The 19,496-nt window shown below is 44.5% G+C and overlaps 3 protein-coding genes across 6 annotated transcripts; all 3 read right to left on the reverse strand.

Annotated features, from left to right (window-relative positions):
- Nucleotides 1–107: 107 nt before the first annotated feature.
- Nucleotides 108–4,817, reverse strand: slu7 (SLU7 homolog, splicing factor). The gene is made up of 15 exons (XM_011610707.2): nucleotides 4,661–4,817; nucleotides 3,957–4,113; nucleotides 3,326–3,479; nucleotides 3,169–3,249; nucleotides 2,920–3,084; nucleotides 2,751–2,816; nucleotides 2,546–2,677; nucleotides 2,324–2,421; nucleotides 2,001–2,068; nucleotides 1,571–1,710; nucleotides 1,269–1,430; nucleotides 1,086–1,187; nucleotides 925–1,002; nucleotides 643–768; nucleotides 108–565 (listed from the first exon to the last, which is right to left on the reverse strand). Exons 2-15 carry the CDS (start codon nucleotides 4,103–4,105, stop codon nucleotides 386–388), a joined length of 1,701 nt encoding a protein of 566 aa, XP_011609009.1. The 5' UTR covers nucleotides 4,106–4,113; nucleotides 4,661–4,817; the 3' UTR covers nucleotides 108–385.
- A 587-nt stretch (nucleotides 4,818–5,404) lies between these two features.
- Nucleotides 5,405–16,767, reverse strand: nsd1a (nuclear receptor binding SET domain protein 1a). 3 transcript variants are annotated; one of them, XM_011610710.2, is made up of 24 exons: nucleotides 16,649–16,767; nucleotides 15,719–15,899; nucleotides 14,303–15,147; nucleotides 13,958–14,096; nucleotides 13,670–13,842; nucleotides 11,786–13,595; nucleotides 11,450–11,574; nucleotides 11,122–11,335; nucleotides 10,943–11,040; nucleotides 10,805–10,876; nucleotides 10,488–10,709; nucleotides 10,286–10,378; nucleotides 10,043–10,166; nucleotides 9,771–9,968; nucleotides 9,207–9,386; nucleotides 8,796–8,952; nucleotides 8,520–8,725; nucleotides 8,274–8,386; nucleotides 7,929–8,198; nucleotides 7,736–7,852; nucleotides 7,421–7,562; nucleotides 7,236–7,342; nucleotides 6,932–7,136; nucleotides 5,405–6,654 (listed from the first exon to the last, which is right to left on the reverse strand). In XM_011610710.2, the coding sequence occupies exons 3-24, from the start codon at nucleotides 15,128–15,130 to the stop codon at nucleotides 5,891–5,893; spliced, it is 6,357 nt and encodes a 2,118-aa protein (XP_011609012.2). In that variant the 5' UTR covers nucleotides 15,131–15,147; nucleotides 15,719–15,899; nucleotides 16,649–16,767; the 3' UTR covers nucleotides 5,405–5,890. The 3 variants fall into 3 exon arrangements, with proteins under 3 accessions (XP_011609012.2, XP_029703208.1, XP_011609011.2); XM_029847348.1 differs by lacking the exon at nucleotides 15,719–15,899 and having other exon boundaries at nucleotides 16,649–16,737; XM_011610709.2 differs by lacking the exon at nucleotides 16,649–16,767 and having other exon boundaries at nucleotides 15,719–16,138.
- Nucleotides 16,768–17,510: 743 nt separating this feature from the next.
- LOC101068170 (UPF0461 protein C5orf24 homolog) lies at nucleotides 17,511–19,370 on the reverse strand. 2 transcript variants are annotated; one of them, XM_011610712.2, is made up of 2 exons: nucleotides 19,171–19,370; nucleotides 17,511–18,785 (listed from the first exon to the last, which is right to left on the reverse strand). In XM_011610712.2, the coding sequence occupies exons 1-2, from the start codon at nucleotides 19,222–19,224 to the stop codon at nucleotides 18,144–18,146; spliced, it is 696 nt and encodes a 231-aa protein (XP_011609014.1). In that variant the 5' UTR covers nucleotides 19,225–19,370; the 3' UTR covers nucleotides 17,511–18,143. The 2 variants fall into 2 exon arrangements, with proteins under 2 accessions (XP_011609014.1, XP_011609013.1); XM_011610711.2 differs by having other exon boundaries at nucleotides 17,511–18,788; nucleotides 19,171–19,368.
- Nucleotides 19,371–19,496: the final 126 nt, after the last annotated feature.

Below are 19,496 nucleotides of genomic sequence, written 5' to 3' on the forward strand. Positions count from 1 at the left end.
CTCAAGCCGTTTAATGTTTCACAGATAATGACGCTGCAGGAACTGCTCGGCTGCAAAGAAACACACTGACTGATATGGAGCAGTTTGGACCCAAAGAAAAGCATTTGGAGAAATAAGATCCATTTATTATACAAAAAAACCTCAAGCACTGATCCTCAAATTACAGTTTACACCGAGGATGACTTCTGAAACATTTATCACATTAAAGAAAAAAAGGTGTAAAATGAAAATGTCCATATTTTCTGTCATGGCTCTCTTTTTAGACATCACAGAAAAGACGTTTGCTGGCCGCAACAGTCTGGGAGATGGTTTCACCGAGCTGGGGCTCTGGTAGCACCACACGGAGTCCTTCAGGAACGTCTGGATGACTGCAGAGGTGCTGATGTCACTGGCCCAGGAATGAAGCCATGGGATCATCTGGGCGGCAGCGCTTCATGCGGAAGGCCTCCATCTCCTCCTCACTGGGGGCCTTTACTTGGCCCAAACTGTTGTACGGCCTCTTCCTCTCATCCAGCTGCAGCAGCGCGTCCACCTGCTTCACCCTCTTGTCCTCTGCTTCTAACGCCTGAGAGGAGGAAACCGTCTGGAGGTCAACCAGAGAAATCCACCCGAGCGGATGCACAAACAGAAACATGATCATACCTTCTTCAGTTTCTCCTTTTTCTTCTCTTCACTTTCTGAATCGCTGCTGTCAGAAGTGTGCTTCTTGTTCTTGTTCTTTTTGTTTTTCTTTTTCTTCTTCTCTTTCACCATCTTATCCCGGTGCATCTGCGGATGACATTTACACAAGCTTGTTTTTAAGACAGCCAAATAGAAAACACCAGGAAATGGAACTGAAGCAGTGCAGTGAGATGCTGTTATGTGCCTAAAACTTTCATCTATTTTACCAATATCAACAAGTATTATTAACATCTAAAGTCTTACTTCCAAAAGGGACTTGGGTACTTCTTCCTCCTGAGGCTCAGTCAGACTCTCTTCAAATGGAACACAGTCTGAGTTGTTCTTCAGGTTATGGAAAGAATGAAAATAGCCGTTCAGTTAAAAAGGTTCAAACAGGATCACAAATCGCGAGGACATTTACTTACGATCCCAACTCCAGTCTCTCCTGTGCAATAACTCTGTTTCACCATGGAGTGACAACACTTGTATCCCCAGTAGCCATCTTTCCAGTAGGAACCCCAAATACACTAAAGAAAATGCATTATTTTTAAAATTACAACAAAAAGATGTAATAAAACTCACAGGCTCCTTTGTCATTTTGTCCTTACTGCGTGGTTGTTGATGAGAACGTCCTCCTCGTACTTGGAGCGAGCCACGGCCTTTTCAAGCCCCTTCAGAACAGCACCATGACGAGAGTACTCCACGTAGTCCTCGGTCTGAGCCAAGAGCAGCTCCCGCGGGGGCGCGTTCAGGTGCTCTTCACCGCCGTACTAAATGTGACATAAAAGTTTTAGGAACATACACTCTAAATTTGAACTGTGCAAATCTTGATTCCTTTCTGCTTCCATCAAAACGAGTTCTGCCTTCATTCAATTTCAAAGTAGTTAATCTTCTTAAACTATGTCTTTACCTTCTTCAAGATGCTATCACCCTGTTTCTCCTTAAAGTCCTCCTTCTTGACCTTAAAGGAGTTGTGGAGCAGCTCCAGCTTGGTGGGGTCAGCCTGTAGATGCACTTCAGAGCCCCTCTCATAGGCCTCCCAGGCAAACACTGCAACAAGATCAAGTATTATCAAATCATTTTCAAACACAAACAGGACAAGAACGTTTGATGCCTCAAAGTCTATAAATAATAAATCAAAAGTATTCCTACATGCCAATAAATCAGAGTCGGTTTCTCATTATCTTTACGGTGAGCCATGGAAGGTTACTCTTAATAACTACAGTAGTAACCTGCTAGTTCCACTATCACACTGGTAGAATTATGAGAGCTGTTGAATTGTGACAATACCAAAGCCTTTATGAACGAGGTGGCGAAGAATATGGAAATATCAGTCTTACGCTGTGTTTGAGCCATGGTGATCGTATCCCCAGTGTAGCGCACAAAGTTGTCTCCAGCATAGCCCACTCTGTCAGACAAAATGATTCAAAAACAGGAATGTAGCTGATATCTGACAAATAGGAACCTTCTAAAGGGCTTATTTTAGTTCTGAGTAGACTATGGGAAATGCGGACGTGCTTCCTAAGCAGATGGGATTCACCATTTATGCTTCAGCGGCCTGCCGTCTGGTTCCCTATGCTATCCCAAATTTAGACCCTAATAGGTTGAGATGGGCAACAGTCATTACTTTTACAGTTACAGCCAGTTGTCTGTGTGTACTTACTCATCAGGGTTCTTGCCAGCATTTGAATAAGGGTTCTCTCTCATAGAACGAGTCTTTGGATCATAGTAAGCTGAATTTGGATCCAAATTCCTCAAGTACTGTGAAAGTAGATACAAGAAGTTTGTATTAGCATTTTTACATAAACAGGGAATATACCGGTACATAAAAAAGACAAAACAAAAGAGGATATGCCAGGTTGTTCAGATATTTTGAGTTGCGTACTTTAGCGGTGTCCTCTCTGATACGCAGATTTCTGACAGTAATTCTTCTCTTGGAGTCAAAGTTTTGACCAGGCATGTCAATGTCATCCGCATATTTATCTTCATCCTCATCCTCGCTGTTGTGCTCCCTCTCCTGCAGATAAAGAATTTTAAGTAATGATCAATTTCCAGTTCTTCTTTTAGTCGTAACAATAATAAACATTTACAGTTTGGTCCAGTTTTCCAGAGGCCAGCTCATCCTGAAGTCTGTGTGCCTTGAGAGTTCTCTTAGCCTGTCAAAACAAAATAAGTCTGATTAACACTGAAATTACATTTTTCTTTTAAACATTTTCACTAATACTGAGTTGGAAAACATCCCGTCCTTAGATAGCTTACCAGATCTACTTTAGCATACTCTTCCACGATGCGCTGGTGCTCCTCGGGATCGTATCCATTCCAGCGGTCACGCTTTCCATCATAGTCTAAATCAAGCTCTACTTGAAAGTGCTCATCGGGTGCTATGCTTGTGCCTGTAAACCTAGCTCCGACTTTTCTGGGCCTCTGTTGGGACAAAAGTGAAAGTCAGAACACATATTCAACTTATACAAAATTATTTTTATTTAAAAACTGTTTTAACCATTCTACCTCCAAGCAGTCTTTCTTCTTGTGTGTCATGGCACCACAATTTTCACAAGCACCTTTTCGAAATTTGGTCGCAAGAGAATTCTATTTGGAGAATATTGTAGCTGTTAAATTCCACGTGTCACAATTACACAAACTAACACACTGACTAATCACTCACATCCTGCACTCCTCTCTTATACCACTCTCCAATAGCGTTGAACTGCTTCTGTCTCTCATCCTGTGGCCTCTGATGCTTTAGGGTGGGCCTCTTAGAAGGGTCGATGTACCATGGCACAGACGAAATATACTGTGGGATGTGAGGATTGATGTCCCTGGTAAAAAAAAGGAAGCACTGATATTTTACACAATAATAATGTGTGTGTGTAGCATTTAACATTACAATAGTTTAATACACAATTACTATTATACATTTTATATAAGAAAAGTTTTTAACTGCTATATTTCGGTGTACTTGTAGGTGTGCCTGTAAAGCTAGATGTCAGAACTATTTTGTAAAGACATCTTTAAACAGTTGTAAAGGAGTGAAACAAACCCTCATCTTTGAAATCTGAAACTAATACAGGCAATTCCAAACAAAACTTAAAAAAGGGTTTCACAGCTGAACTACGACTGTCCACAGTCAGATTATACAGTTTAGGCATATTTTAATGTGAATTTGTTTAATTACAGATTGTAACTATGAGAAAATTGAACAGGGAATATTGTGACTTTACCAATCACTGATAACTGAATCACTATTCCTAGTACCTGACATCCATCCCATATGCAGTTCCTCATCTACAACTTACTTTCCCTCTTCATCCACCTCTGCTGGAGCATTTCCAAGCTTCCTTTGCTCCTCCAGCTCCTTCTTCTTCCTCCAGTCCTCCCTTGTCATCTTCTTGGGCTCATCCAGGCCCACAATCCCTTCAGAACTGGTGGTAGTCTGTTCTGTCATGTTTGGACCTGCAATTAACACAATTCTCAAGCATTAACCACAGTCAAAAAGCAGTCAGTAACGCAATTATCCTTATTATATTTTCACTTGTACAGGTATCGGGTTATGTTTTAAACACATGGAAAGACAAGTAATTGTTGATGTGGTTCATAATGTTGTTTTGAAGTTTTATTAACATTTATATACACAACATACACAAAGAAAATGGGGGTGTGTAACAGTCCATGTTAAAAAGTGTTCATGTGAAAGCAAAATGACACATTAGTTTCATTTTTTTGAAAATAAGCCCAAAGAGCGATTAGACTCGTTACAAGTCCGAATAACCAACACATTCAAAAATCAGGAGTAAAACTACAACTTTAGTTCTTCTTACAAAATAACGTGGCTGTATTTATTCAATAGCGATACGTTTATCAATCAATCAATTAACACTTAGTCATGTAAAAATAGAAATGGCCTGTAAAACGTTAAAGTTATCTGAGACAAGCTAAGCTATATTAAGCTTAGTTAAACTGTTTTTTAATATCTGTAATAAACCGGCAATACACCACTTACCTTAATTAATTCCAACAAATACTACTGCAGTGCTCCTTCTTTTGCACAATTAGATTATAATTTCGAGTTCAAGCTTGTTATTACCAAAACGAAGCCTGCGCCATTTCACATGGATGGCTTTGACGTCACTCGCCTTCTTCTTCTATGGTGTTGATCATTTTGACAAAGCGCGACAGCGACACCTTCAGGATTTCCTAGAAAGCGAGGGACGATTCCCAATGCTGTCTTCGTATTGACTCATAAGGTCAATGTATTAGTTATTACCGGTACTCTTGATTAACATTTTACGATTTTTTAAAAAGTGGCTGTAAGAGAACAAAACACTATGCAACCAGCCAATAATGCTAACAGAGCACTTAAAAATGTAGCTACCCAAGACCTCAAATAAGTGACATTATATGCACAGTTAAAATTTCATGGATACTTCATAGTAACAAGTTCCTGATATTTCTGATAAAAATAATATGCAATCAGCAGATTGTCATTTAAGACCTGCTTTGAAAATGTATACTTTAAAAAGGACACAATGTGCCATATAAGCTAGTATTGATGGTTAAGAATAATTTTAAAATAAGTAAAATTAATTGACAGAGGCTGCACTGAGAGATGCCAAACAAGTGTTAGTAATGTCTGTAACACATTTAGAGACCAGAGATTTTATTTCACCGTGCTGCTAGTGCTAAATTCTGATCTACTTGATCAGGAGAATTACTGTTATTGTAGTGATATCATAATCTAAACCTCTTGTCTCCATTCGGTTTATTGTTTTAAAATCAGAACAATCAAGCTTTCTTTGTGCTTTACTAAAACACGATGAGACAATTTTTTGATCATCCTTATTAGGAAAGACAATGTTAAGACAGTAACAGCAACAAAAGATGCCATTATTTCCAGAGTTTGGTCACATTTTTCTCTTATATTCTGAACATTTAAAAAAAATGTAAACACTTGAAAACAAAAAGAAGGTAACAGCACTAGACATGTATAAACATACTGACAGAAGTATAAAGAGGTGGACTGGGTCAGTCCTCAAGCTTTAGCACCAGTACAAATCCTCACCGACACGGTTTGAGGACCAGAAGGCAACGTGGTACCAAAATGAAGTCAGCGTTGCATTCATATAGGTACCAAAAATATCAAACTCTTGTTCTTGTTTTTACATGTTTTTTTTGTTGTCCTTCAAATATCACTGAGTCTTTGCTGAGAGGTTCTGAAAGAGTGATGAGTCAATCACTTATCCTCATCCACCACCATCCTCCACTCATCCTCGTCATCTTCCACCTCTCCATCCTCTTCTTCATCTACGTAATCACTCCAGTCATCAAAGACGTTCCCACCTCCAGTGTCCTCTTTGCTGTTGTCCTCCAGCAGGTCCCCACTATACAGTAACTCTTCCTCTTCCACTATCTCCATCTCCCCAGTTTCATCATCATCATCATCATCTTCCTCATCTTCATCATCATCCTCCTCCTCCTCATCATCCTCTTCCACCTCCAACTGACACACTTCACCATCTTCTACCTCACCATCCTCCCTTTCTTCTGTTGAGGAAGAGGAGGAGGAGGGGGCGGAGACTGGTTTTTCATCACCTTCATCACCTTCATCTGTGAGGTAGGACCTTTTGAAGGGGACAAAGCTTGAGGTAGCGGTCTTTGTGTTGATGTAGAGCCGAGGAGGTGGCCTGTGCTCAGTCGGTAGTGATGCTGTGGGAGCGGGACTGCAGCTTTTGGATACTGGAACCATGGAGATGGCCGGGGGCATGTTCTTGGGCCTCACAGAGGTCATGTTGGGCACATATTCACGGATCTCCCCTGGCTCTAACGGCTCGGGGCCACACGGGTCATGTTCGCTGCAGGACAACTTGCCATCCAGCTTGGAGATAAAGAGCATCCCATCACGGTGCTCCTTGCAGTACGAGCTGGGGCACATCTCGCAGAATGAAGCTGCCTCTTTTCCACAGATGTCGCACTGGTGCCATGGACACTCCCACCGCCCTGGAACCAGAACCACCACAAAAGGTTTAGGCAAACATGTTTTAAAAATCCACTAATAGATTGTTGATTCACGATCTGTAGTACATATTTTGGTTTTTTGCAGCTGAACTTAATTCAATCCTATTTGAAAATCAATTTCACTAAAACTACAGCAGGCAGCAGCCTTTGGATTCAGTCTGCAGTGCAGCATTTATCCATTTGAAATGAGAAGACAGCCAGAGCAGCAGCAGTCTGTCCATGTCTGATGTTCAACAACCAGTGATCCACTTCCACTTGCCTGCAGGCCTCTTGGCCAGGTTCAGACAGTCAGCATGATAGACCTTGGGGCAACCGGGCTTTTTACAGGACACTATCTGACCCCCATCCCCACAGCTGAAGCACTCGTCTTCACGCTCCTTGGTCACTTCTTGTTTTGTCTTCTTCTTCATGGAGACCCTCCTCTTTCCTTCCTTCAGTTTTAGTTTCTCAGCTGATGGTTGGTTCTAATGAAGTTAAAACCATAAAGGTTAGAAAACTGCTGTCCTGAGGTGCAAATTTAAACAGGGATAATTTTCTGCTGCTGTTAGAAGACAGGTTTTTACCTTTGGCCGGACTCCCAGAAAACCGCTGCAGTTGGGTGCTCCGCATTTACACACAGTTTTTCCGTTGCCAAGACATTCCAAGTTATAGTTGAAATTCAGCTCCTTCCCTTTAAATACATGTTATATTCAAGTCAGGCAAGTGTTTGGTTCCCTCACTCTACACTGCATAAAACTGCAGAAGAAACCTTTTGGGATGTCTTGCAGAGCAAACAGCCCCACCCTGGTGTCTCCGTTCACAGTCCACTTTTGAGTCTCGCAGTTTGGTTGGCAGCAGTGGTTCATGAATCTTGCTTGGTTCCCCTTGGGCCCGGCATCAATGATCCGGTCCTGCAAGCAAAATTCAAACAAATTTGCACCGAGCACGAGTCTAATATTAGCCATAGTGGCAGGTTCTGTGCTAAGTTGCTTTATGCGTTGTTCTCTTGTGGTCAAGTGTAGTTGCCATGTTGGGCATATTTTAACCAAATTTTTGGTTGTCTGGGCATCTAGTGGAGAATCACCTTGTCCAGTGTAAGCATATAAAAGTTAAAGATGTCGTTCTCCTGAGCATGTTTGATCCTGGCTCGACATTCCTCCTCATCGATCACCTCTCCCACGTATTCAATCACAAATGCTCCCTGCGAAGTAATGTAAGGAGAGATTATAAAAAAGAGAGGATAACCTGAATGTTGCCTACATTCATCAACTTCTTACCTTTTTAATGTCCGATACTGCGCGTAAACCCCAGCCACAGGACAACGTCCTGTAAATCTCCACAGGCGTGTACTCGCGCTTTGTGAAGGCCTGGTTTTGACATCGCTCCCCCGCAGCACACACCTGCGGGTGGCACTCGTACATGAGCATGCGATTAATGCACTCCGAGTCGACGCCGCAGGGGTTCTCATCAGATGCTTTGCAGTTACACCGTGGAATCTCCGACAGATCAGCTGTAATGAACTGCACTTTTCCGATGGCACGATTCACCTGGGAGATGGAGGCGGTCAGTTTAAGGGAACTTTTATCTTCATAGTAAAAAAGCAGCTGCATCCAAGATGATACCTTAATGTGTCTGTATGGTGGAGGTTTCTTATCATTCTTTCTGTCTTCTTGAAGCTGCCTCATCACCCTTTCAGCCTGAAGCTCTTTAAAGCGTTCAGCTGCTTCACTCAGGGCTTTAAAGATGGGGAGAAAATTTGATTGTGCTTACTTTTAATCATGAAGGCAAAGACATATCAAGTGATGAGAAGATTATCCCACCTTATTCATTCAGAAATTAACATCTTTGTTTTTTTCTTTGATACATACCTTTTTTGTAGACTGCATCTGCACCTTTTCCCATTGTCTCTATGTTGTGGGTGTCACCCTCCATGTACGGGAAGACTCTGGCCTGATACGTCCACACAAAGTCTCTGGAGCCAAAGAACTGCACAGGGAACTCTCCCACATCATGTTTCATCTTTAGGATGTTATGTGGGACATCTTTGGCCAAACACACCTCTGCAGGCCACCACCTGGAGAATTAGGTCAGCTTTCAGTTATGCAAATCCAGCTGAGGTGGGATGTGCCGTGTTGGAGCCTGACCTGAAGCGACCCCACTTGACCCACAGGATGTCCTTAAATCGTGGCCTCTTTCCAGCTTTACAGTCATTGCAGAACCAGCTTCCCTGTGGCATCTCTATGTTCAAACACTCTCGATGGAATGCAGCAGGACAGGACTCGCAGCACAGAAGGCTACCACCTGCAAGTTAACATGAAACCATCTCCAGCACCACTGACTGAACTCCGAAACTGCTGGTTTCATTAGCTGTACGACAAATGACGTATTGGTGCCGAAAGATGCAAATGCAATGTTCCGACAAAATGTTCCTCATTTCAGTGAAAAAAACTGCCAAAAAAATTTGTAGCCAAATTGTTTGTGTTTCAGTCTTTCTATATATGATCAACACCAAAAATGATCTCTTGATAGGTCACAAAGTGCAGGATGAGACTTACCTTCAGAACAGACGAAACACCAGCTGACATTGATGTGTTCGTGGTTCTTGCAGCCCTTGCGTGGCGTGAAGTGACTCGGGCAGAGAAAACTGTTGTTTGCCAGCACCAAGCTGCCCGCTGCCATGCAGTTGTCATTTGCATGATAGGCCACGGGGCACCTCACACACCGAGCCAACCGACCTGAGACAAAAACAGAAGGGACATTTGTAATTTTTCCTTTGTTTTTACGACAAAAGCAGGTCTCGACATGTATTTAATAGCAGAAACAAATGGCAAAAGTCCAAGAGAACACTATATCTAATAAAACAGGAGCCACAATGCCAGAGTTACCACCAGCCACTTCTATTTTAGAATTGCTGACACTTAACAAATGGCGAAAGGAAACTGAAAGTTTAATAGTTACAGGATTAGAAGAGATGTTTGAAGCTTATGCAAACAGGTAAAATGAAAATACAACAGTCACAGAGTCTTGACTGAGTTGCTGCCTTGGGTTTCATGTAAATAGACAGATGTATTCAAATACATTGTTGATTGATTCAACATCAATCCAAAAGCAAAGCCGACCTTTAGAACAGTTACTGTGCGGGTAGTTGATGTGGCAGGACAGGCACACATGCAGGGGACAGCGGAGACCCTTGTTATGAGGCTGTGTAGCCGAGAAGGCCGTAATACAGTCGTTGTGGTAGAACTTCCCACACAGTGGTATCATGCATCGCTTCACCCCGTTACCGGACGTCTTGCACACGAAGCACGAGTGAACACCTGAGGGCAACAGACAGTTCTGATCAACACAAAGAACGTTTTATGATAATATTAAATTGAGACAGCACACCCACCGGAGCTACATTCACGGCAGAAGAACTTTCCCTTAGGGGCTGCTGACAGGCCAATACACTGAGGGTGAAAGGCTCCGTAACAGTGACCATCACAGGCCAGTAGGTCCCCCGTCCTCTCACACACCTCCAGGAATATACATATACACAATCACATATGTGTCTAATCATTTTTTTCCTTCATGATAAAAGTGTATAAAAAAAATTCCCACTAGTGTTGAGCGAGAAAAATATGGACACTCTCACCTGACAGACATTCTCTTTTAAAGATGTAGGTCCGATTTTCCCTTTTATGTCAATTTGAGAAGTGAAGCTGTCAATCAAGCCAGTAGAAAGCACCTAGAGTGAAATGTAAAAAAAAAAAAGAAAAAAAAGTCATCACACAGGGCTTTACTCACAGATCACTTTTGCTCTTAAAATCACAGCCAGCTGAACACACAAGACGTACCTCAGGTTTGGGAGTGACCGCTCCAGAGTGTAGGTTCTGTTGGTCCACAGCACTGCAGGGCTCGAGGTCTGACTCTGGCTTGGGGATGTCTGAACATCCAGGGCTGGGGGAGTGGTGCGGCGGTGTGAGGTTGAGGAGATCCTCACTTTCTGAGCAATGGGAGGCAGCTACAGGAGCAGAAGGCGCACCAGACGACGGCTTCTCTTTTCTCAGAGACCCAGCCTGTCATATACAGTATGAAGTTTCACACGTGGTTGTAGATTTGCACTGAATGTACAAGAATCATAACAAACATTCAGACTGCACATCTGTCACACCTGTGCTTTATCGAGTAACACCTTGACCTCAGATCTGATCTGATCGGAATCTCCCCTCGGTCGCTTCAGCTCCTGGAAAACAGATGGAGGAAGGCATTAAACATTTTTCTTCCATTTAACAAACTTTCATACTGTTACCTTTTTCTTGGCCGGACCAACGGCTACTTCCTCTATGGTGCATTCTAGCACTTTTTGTGACGGCTTCCTTGGTCTCTTTTGCTCCTGAAGTAACAGTCCTGCGTTAAGTAAAGACAAAACGTCAGGCAAAATGTTTATGGGGATACTTACAGACACATACAGCAGCAATGAACATTTACCAGTTTTAGGAGCCAAATGGGGTTCTTGTTCTGCGTCTGTGTTTGGAGGAGGTTGTGTTTTGACTGGAGATACTGAAGATACTACAGAATAGACCTCATCCTCTGAGGGACCGTGCTCCGACGACGCGTCCACAGCTACAACATGAGATGGGGTCGAGGTAACAGCTTCAAGTCCGGCACCGAGATTGTGGAGCAGTGTGGGCCCCGATGTTTCCTGTGCAGGCACATAAATTCAAACCGCCGATTGAGGACATAAAAGCAAAACGTCTGACGATGCATTTAAGGTCACGTGGTTATCTGGTGACAACTGGGATAAGGAGCATCTTACCGAAGTGGAAGACTCTGAGGGGCTCTTCTTTGATTTCTTTTTGGTGGCAAATATTTGCTCGTACTCTTCGGCTGATTCAAGCAGCCTTTTTGTTGGTTTTCGCAAGCGCTTGCTCTCTGCATTTCCTGCAAAACCATACATGTACAGTGAATTTGTCCTCTTGGTAAATACTTTTATTTAAAGCTCCCCTTAAATATGGATGTATTTTTTGGAATATTGAATTTTATTCACTATTGATTAATATTTCAATGCATCCAAATCCACAAATCTAGCCCACAACAGATAAATTCCCTATAAACCTGCTAAAAGTTAAACAGCAGGATTTTTCCCCCTTACCAGCTGTGCTGTAATTAGTCTCTGAGAAGAATGAGTCGCTGTTTCCCTGCTTCTCTTCTTCAGGATGAAGATCTGGCGATGATGCTATGAAGGACCCGTTCATCTCGAGAGACACTCTTCTCTTAACTTTGCTCTTACTGTCATCATCCTCAACCATCTGCCACCGCTTCTTTGGAGCCACTGTGGAAGGTCCACAGTTCTTATCGAGGTAGTTGGCTGAGGTATCAGAAACGCCGGGAGGACAAGATGAGGGACCGGCTAAGTCAGCATGGCCGGTGACGTACTCCCTGCCATATGCCAAGTTGGCCAAATCAGAAGAAAGACCCGGGATGACGGGTTTGATTTTCGCTGGTAATCTCCGCTTTCTGTGTCGTTTGTCAGGGTTCTCTATCAGAGATTTGGTGGGGAAGTCCTGAAAATTATAACTTTCCGAGCTCATGATGGGTTTGGTCCTTTTCTTGGATTTTACTCTACTGTTTCGGAGCACCGTGGCTCTTTCTGCCTGCCCAGTTTCTACTTTGATCCCCCGAGTCAACCCATCACAAGATCCACGGCCTCCTCCTGCAGCTGTGGGGATAACCAGAGGCTCCTCCTTAATCAGAACCGGAGACGGTGGGAGAGTCAACGGTTTTCCATCTTTTTCTCGGGTGTCGTGCATGTCTTTCAGTAGCATCAGAAGGGTGCTGAATTTATAATTAGCATCTGGCCGAAATACAGATAAGTCTGAGCTGCTGCTCTCCTCCTTCACTAGAGATTTAAACATTAGTTCCTTGACATCTTGAAGACCATCGACCGAAGACACAGAAGGTGGAGAAGATGATGACACGGGCTGTGGAACATTCTCAGCCTTGATCTCGACAGGCTGATCAGGAAGGACGTTCGACTCTGTAATCCTTGGCGCCGTCAAGGAGCCGTTACGTATTTGTTTCTTGTCTGGCTTTCTCGCTCGCCGTTTCGGAGAGGTGTGTGGAGCGCCGCTGGGGGGTTCCGAGCTCAGAAACACATCCGGTTCGGTAGATGCGTCAACAGGAGTGAGAGGACTAAGTTTGGCACGGACGTGTGTGGAGCTCTGGCGCGTGGCCTCTTTGAGATCTGTGTCTTCCTCTGCTTTCAAGGCTCTCGTCATCAGGCCACTGCTGGCCGGAAAAGTCGCCGAGTGCATTTTAGACGAACCGGACGTGATGTCACTGGAGCTGCTGACGCCCTGCTCAAGATGGTTAGATGGCAGACTGTTTGTCAGACAGTCAGGGGAATAAGAAGAACCTGTAGAAGGGTTCGCTTTGTCTGTAAACTCCGTTCTCACTTGAGCAGAACCATGGTCTTTTCTGACCGGTCTGTGTGCAGCTTGTACTGGAGGGACCGCAGCACGTTTAGGACGATGCAGCATCGGAACCGATTCCAGGTCGGCGTACGGCGAGTCCCCGGACTCTTCTGTCAGTGCACACGTTGTCGTATGAAACTGATCGACAACCTTAATGACAGACGTCTCTTTGGATCCACCGATCATGTGACCAAATATGTCCGACAAACATTTCTTTTTCTTTTTACAAGGTTGGTTCTTGTTAGAATGAAGTGCAGCTGGGGTTTTCACAGGATGGGGATTTGGTGGGGAACCGTTGTGGGTTGTGCGGGAGTCCACGGTAAAAGAGGGGAGTTTGTGTGTCTTCTCAGGTGGGACTGGACTGGGGACGCGTTCCTCTCCGTTGACAGACGGCAGAAGGACACTTTCAGTGTTCCTCTGTCGCTCTGGGAGCAGATATTCAGCTTCCGCCACGCTGACCTTCCACGCGGTCAGAAGACTTTTGGGTATCTGTCACCAAAAACAACATTTAAAAAACTTATCGCCACAAATCTCCACCCCCCCAGGTAATCGAATTAATTTACCGTATATTTGTAGTCCTTCTCCTTCTGTTTCCCTCTCCTTCTAAGCACAGGTAAGTCTTTAAACTCATGGCCTCCTTTAAAGGGGAGGATGGCGCTCTCAGGTACCCAAGCACGTTCTAATATTTCTCCAATTGTCTCCAAGAAATACACCCGGCAAGGACGAGGACTGGGATCTGAAGCAAAATAACAGAAAACCATGCTCTGCTTATATCACCGTTACTACCACTATAGTATATTACTACTATATACTGTAATTAACTTGGTATTGAGTTATGAATGAACACTCACCTTTCATCTTAGTGTGGGTCCCCTGGTCTGAGTCACATATGTGGCAGGGCCACCAAGGCCGTCTGTTGAATTTAGCCCACACCAAGTCGCCTTTCACATATTTCACGACAGGAAGAGGCCTTTTCTTGGGGCTGTTGGACTAACAAGAACGAAAGGAATAATGTAAAGCTGGAGGAAAGAAACAATGGTGTTGTGGTCTATTTATATGTTCAAGACTGAAAAGAAAGGGCAGAGGATTTGTGGTTTACGTACTAAACTATGATATTGTTGCTTCCATTAGTAACATTTATTCATGTGAAATGTGTGTATTTACAAATATAGCAAATGGGCTTTCTTTGTACGTACAGTAGATTTGGTCCCCGTAGGTGAATTAAGTCCAGGATCGATGGGAGAGTTCAGTTCACCATCGCTGTCACATTCCTCGCCCAGACTCCACCCGTCTCTCATCGTGATCTCCGGCAGTGCGCTGGGACTTAGTGTCGGGTTAAGTTCAGAGATGGTTTTAGACATCAGATTAAATAAAGTTGGTTTGTATGTTCTTTTTTCTGCTCTCGAGCCATCGGCGTCAGTGTCAGCTTGTCCCTGACTTGACCTTGAGGAGTGGTAGAAAGGCGCCAGGTCCCCCCTGCTAGAGTGTTGCTCTTCCTTAATGTCGCTGCTGTCAAACAGCGTGGACCCAAAATGCAGGTAGCCATTGGGGATGGGTGAACAGTGTCCTAAGCCGTCGAGGCCACGATGTGAGAACTCATTTCTGTTTACGTCTTGCAGGGGCTCCAGCGGCTCAACGTCATCACTGCCCGGAGAAGGAGGCAACAGGACCGAAGGCGTGTCAAACTCTGCATCACTGATCGGGCTCGCACAGTGAAAGTCGGTCCTGGAATCGAGGTCGCGGCGGTCTGAGTCAGTTCTGATGACCACGCGGTTTAGGTCCGGCACCCTTTTCAGCTGGCTGTAGCAGTCGGCTCGCTTGGGCTGGCTGTTCCGGAACCCGGCCGGCTGTGCGGCGCTGGGCGACGGCAGTTGCAAAGCCGACAGTGGATCGGACCCCCGCTTCACCACGCCACACTGGTTTCCATAGGAAGTGCTTACAAGACCATTGAGGGGCCTCCGCTCTGTCTGGCCTGAGCCATACACCGAGCCTACCCTAACAGATGGTCTGTATGATTGATTCATGTCGTCTCTGCTAGATCCTGTCAACAGAAAGAGAAATGGGTTGGTTTGAGTGTGTGTGCCATTCAAATTTCTCATTCAAATCTGTGTCAGGTTTTTAAGCTGGTACTTTGTGCTAAAGAACAGAGCACGCTCACACGCACAAGCATAAAACAGAGGAAGAGAACAGAAATCACATCGATTGTAATAATCTTTCAAAGGTTCGGCCACGGTCTGTGCGTACACTTACGTACGCACCGGCGCGCACACTCCTGAGTCGACACTGCGTGGCCTCCATACTAGAGGCCGGTAACACAAAACACAGCCGGAATACGGTTCTTCTTCGGCCATATTTACTCACAAACTGGTTTTAAATGATACCGCTTGATGAGACGACCGTGTGTCTTTTCGATCGGGGGAGCAGAGGAGTGAAAGGAGGCCGGCCGGGACTATGGCAGAGGTGGTGACACTGAGCGATCTGAGACACTGGGAGGCTCACACAAACAAGCTACGGCAACACGGCGACATAGGAAGCTGCTAACTCACCCAAAAATGACCACATCGACAAGTTCCCAACATCAACAACACGCGGAAAAAACGGGAGAAACTCACCATTTGGAGGCGGGTCGTGAAGCCAGCGGCGGGTGTGAGAGTGTGTGGTACAAAGCGAGTGTTTTTCCCGGTTTGTGAAAGCGGATCTGCACAATCCCAGCTGCAGCAGCCCTGGTAGTAGGCCGAGGCAGTCTCATTCTCTGCACTTCAGCAGCCTCATCAGCGGCGGCCCATTGAAAAACTGTCACATTAAACACAAAAATCACAAGTAAATGTCCATTACGCTGCAACACCGCGCAGCGGCGGGATTCGGTGTGCCATAACCGATCTCCTAGCAGCTGCAGCAGCTTATTGGCATGATATTTGTTGCCTGCTCTCGAAGTGCCCCTGGTTATGGTAAAACAAGCCCAGACTGACTGTGTTGGAGAGCAGCAACCAATCGGCACCGCTACCCAACCCCCCGTCTGCACAGGGCCGTGACACTCACCCTCACACGCGCACATATAGATGCGCACGCACGTACACGCACGTCCAGGTGAAGTTTCTAATCAATATCGGTATAATAATATCTGGTGCGCGACGCTATGAATTCAAACAAATGAGTGGGCTACTGAATAAAAATGGCCAGGTTCCACGCGTCTTTTTTCATTATTTCTGGTTTAGTCGCGTCTGACCAGAGGAACTGGGCCTGGTGTCTGTTAAAAACGTTAAAGAATGTCGACAGAACGAGATGATTGTTGTGCGCAAACAGCCACACGGCCTCTCTTGTCAAACTGAACTCCGTGCGCCATATTGCCTCTCTGACATGAGGAACCAGGCCGCTAGGCGCTCCGAAAAACACGAGAAAGAAGTCTCGGCGGCTGGAAGAACGCACGAAACCAGGGGCTGACTTAGTATTAGGCCCCGGTTGTTCACCCCCTCACGTTCACATTTGTGCCAAGAATGGTGTGGTGCGCGTCTTTGTGTATAAACGATGAGAAAAGCGCAAACCTGGAGCGCGCACTAGACTCGCTGCAGTGGCCCGGTCCTCCTAGGTCGAACAAAGACCAGGCACTGACTTGTCAGCAGGTCAGCCAAGTCTCCGTGGATGTGTGATTGTGAGAAGTGCGATGATGTCAAATAAACCTGGATCGTCGTGCTTGTAACAGGAGTTTAATAACCATTTCGCCGCACATTGTCAAACACAAAAACAACCATTTTTGGAAGTGTGTTGAACAGTTAACTGTGAACAACGGCCATTATTGTGGAAAAAAGAGGAAAATATCTGTTGTTTGGATGTATAATAGGTAGACAACGCTCCGCGTCCTGTTTTTATGATAAAGGAAAATAAAACACGACAAGCGACCGAAGTCTAATTAACTGAATTTATTTTATTCACAAAGACGTGGATTCAGACGCATCTATGATATAAAATTTCCTTTTAATTTCTCTCCGCCTTTTATTTTGTCTTGACCCGGAAGTTGTTCGTGTCTGTAAACGCTCCGCTGCAGATGTCGAAGACATCGTCGTATTTTCTAAGAGCGTTAACTTTGTGCTAATTGTGCTGATGTTCCCTAATGTTAATCATAGATCTGTCTAGTCCAGGTTGTAAGAAAAACGTCTGCCCGTAATAAATATTTAGATATTTAGCCGAATAAATAATGGACGTTTGAGAAATGTGAGCTAAGTGTGGCAAATAGCGACAGCATTAATATCCTAGAGATATTATGGTTTGTTTTCTGGGGACATGCGTCCCCGTGATGAAAACCACGATTTACTTTAAACGTGCAAAAGATTTATTTTGTTTTGGGATTTTTCCCGTGCAATACATTGCCATCCGATCTCTCTTTTTAACCCATTACACAAGCTTTTATTTGTTTATTATTTTATTTTAATGACCACCAAAATCATCTTACACATACATATGGAAGTGCTTATTTTGTGGGCTTAGGGGTAAAACAGGCTGCTTCTATATATTAAGAAAACTAGACTCACAAAGTGCATAACAACAAATGTTAGGTTACAATGAAGTGGGGCTCGAGCTAATAAAAAAGTCTTAGGTGTGAGTTCCGTCGGCTATCACAACATAAAATATATTTAATTGTGTTTGGACAGGACAATTCCACATTCACATACGTATGCTTAAGCTGATTGTTCTAAAACATATTTCTTTAACTGACGTGTTAGAAAATGCAATGTGGCGGTAGAAATATTAAAACAGACATGTCACAAGTAAGGGGGATAAAATAAAGGCAATAACCAACTCAGGACAAACTCATAACACTCACCCAATACTTACTGGTGTGCGTATGCATGCATCTGTCAAACTGATACCATACTTCTAATTCAGTCTGCTATTGAGTAAAGACAATGTGCAACACCGTACAATGAAAATTCAGACATTTCACAACAAGAAGTTCTTTCCTCCAGCATTTAAAGGATTTTTCTTCCTAAATGACTCAATAAGTCAAAAGTCATTAAAGCAGTAGAGTGAACGGTGTACTTCCTATTCGCTGGGCTCATCCTCTTTGCTGGTGGGCTCACACAGGGGTCTCTTTTCCATGAGGCTGTACGGAAAAGTCGGAACATCGCAGCCGGTGAAGTCCAGTTTCTTGGGTAGGCTGCAGCTGTTAAAGTCCAGCTTCTTTAGGCGAGCGAGGCTTTTGATGCTGCCAGGAGGTCTGCCGGGGCTGACCTTATATCCTGCTGCTCTGGTGGTCCCGAGAGGCCTTCCCGGACTAGTCTTGAACCCAGCTGCCCTGGTTGTCCCACGCGGGCGTCCAGTACTTGTGCGATAACCGGCTGATTTTGTGGTCCCAGATGGCCTCCCTCTGCGCCCAGACTTCAGTGTGCCTTTTTTCTTCTTAGAGGCATCAGGTCCTGGAGGCTCGGTGCGACTGATCCTCACTGTCTGGGGGTGGAAGTCGTTGTGGCCATCCTGCATTTGACAGGCCATGGACTTGTGCATGCTCTGTGGCAAAGGGGACAAGCCCACCAGGGACAGCTGCAAACCAGCTGTTGAGGAAGGGGGATAGAATTTGTTGGACTGTGGGCTACACACATCAAAGTGGTTCCCTGGGTGGCCGTCCTCTCCAAGTCCACTCATGCAAAAGTCAGTGTTGCTGCCGCTCACTTGATGCATCATTTTCTGCTAAAGAAGGACAAAGCACAATGTCTAACTCTGGGATTCCCATCAATTTAAAACTGCTGATGCCTCTTGGACAAGAGGTGAAACATCTTTGAAAAACTAACAGATGTCCAAATCAAAGCCAAAATTTATCTTTAACCTGCATGACTGACAGCTTTCATCGACATGATCACGTGTTAACAACCAAAGGAGACACGTTTAGCCGTTTACTTTTGGTGGAATGGACAGGCCTTTTAGCGTTGCAAGATACATTAAAAAAAGGAATAAAAAACTAATATCAAAATGAAAGCGCGAGTGAACTGTGTAGATTGAAACCGCATGCATAAAAACAATAGCGCTTATTTCTGGAAAATCTAGAACTGCTCTTGGAATTTATCGGTCTTACCTTAATTGTTAGTGGATGATAAAAGAGGGATGGTTCATAGCGGCTCGTACACATTTTCCTTTTCTGCTAACATCTTTATGGAGATGCCACAAAAATCACGAGCTGACGTCCATCACTTCTGGTCCCAGATTTCTGCAGTGTATTTCATGCTTCTTTAATCCTTGTCAGTGGACGTCTAGATAATACAGGCAGCCATTTTCGTCAAGAAAAAAAAATTAAGAAAACAGGATGCGCCCAGCGCGCATGCGCACAACCGCCTCCCGGAAACGTAGCTCGCCGCGCATCAGCTGCAGCCTAGGGGCAATTTTACGATTTACGGTATAGCT

Source organism: Takifugu rubripes, chromosome 14 (assembly GCF_901000725.2).
Source record: "Takifugu rubripes chromosome 14, fTakRub1.2, whole genome shotgun sequence".
Lineage (NCBI taxonomy): Eukaryota > Metazoa > Chordata > Actinopteri > Tetraodontiformes > Tetraodontidae > Takifugu > Takifugu rubripes.

Bases quoted from the DNA above. Each gene is read 5' to 3' on its own strand.
- slu7 (XM_011610707.2), bottom strand. From the start codon at position 4,105: ATGACAGAACAGACTACCACCAGTTCTGAAGGGATTGTGGGCCTGGAT. The intron at 3,480-3,956 runs GTAAGTTGTAGA...TTTTTTTACCAG, and splicing joins GAGGTGGATGAAGAGGGAAA to GGACATCAATCCTCACATCC. The intron at 3,085-3,168 runs GTAGAATGGTTA...TTGTCCCAACAG, and splicing joins AGAAGAAAGACTGCTTGGAG to AGGCCCAGAAAAGTCGGAGC.
- nsd1a (XM_011610710.2), bottom strand. From the start codon at position 15,130: ATGAATCAATCATACAGACCATCTGTTAGGGTAGGCTCGGTGTATGGC. The intron at 11,041-11,121 runs GTAAATGTTCAT...TACTTAACGCAG, and splicing joins CCATTTGGCTCCTAAAACTG to GACTGTTACTTCAGGAGCAA. The intron at 8,726-8,795 runs GTCAGGCTCCAA...CTAATTCTCCAG, and splicing joins GTCAAGTGGGGTCGCTTCAG to GTGGTGGCCTGCAGAGGTGT.
- LOC101068170 (XM_011610711.2), bottom strand. From the start codon at position 19,224: ATGTGTACGAGCCGCTATGAACCATCCCTCTTTTATCATCCACTAACA. The intron at 18,789-19,170 runs GTAAGACCGATA...GTCCTTCTTTAG, and splicing joins ATCATCCACTAACAATTAAG to CAGAAAATGATGCATCAAGT.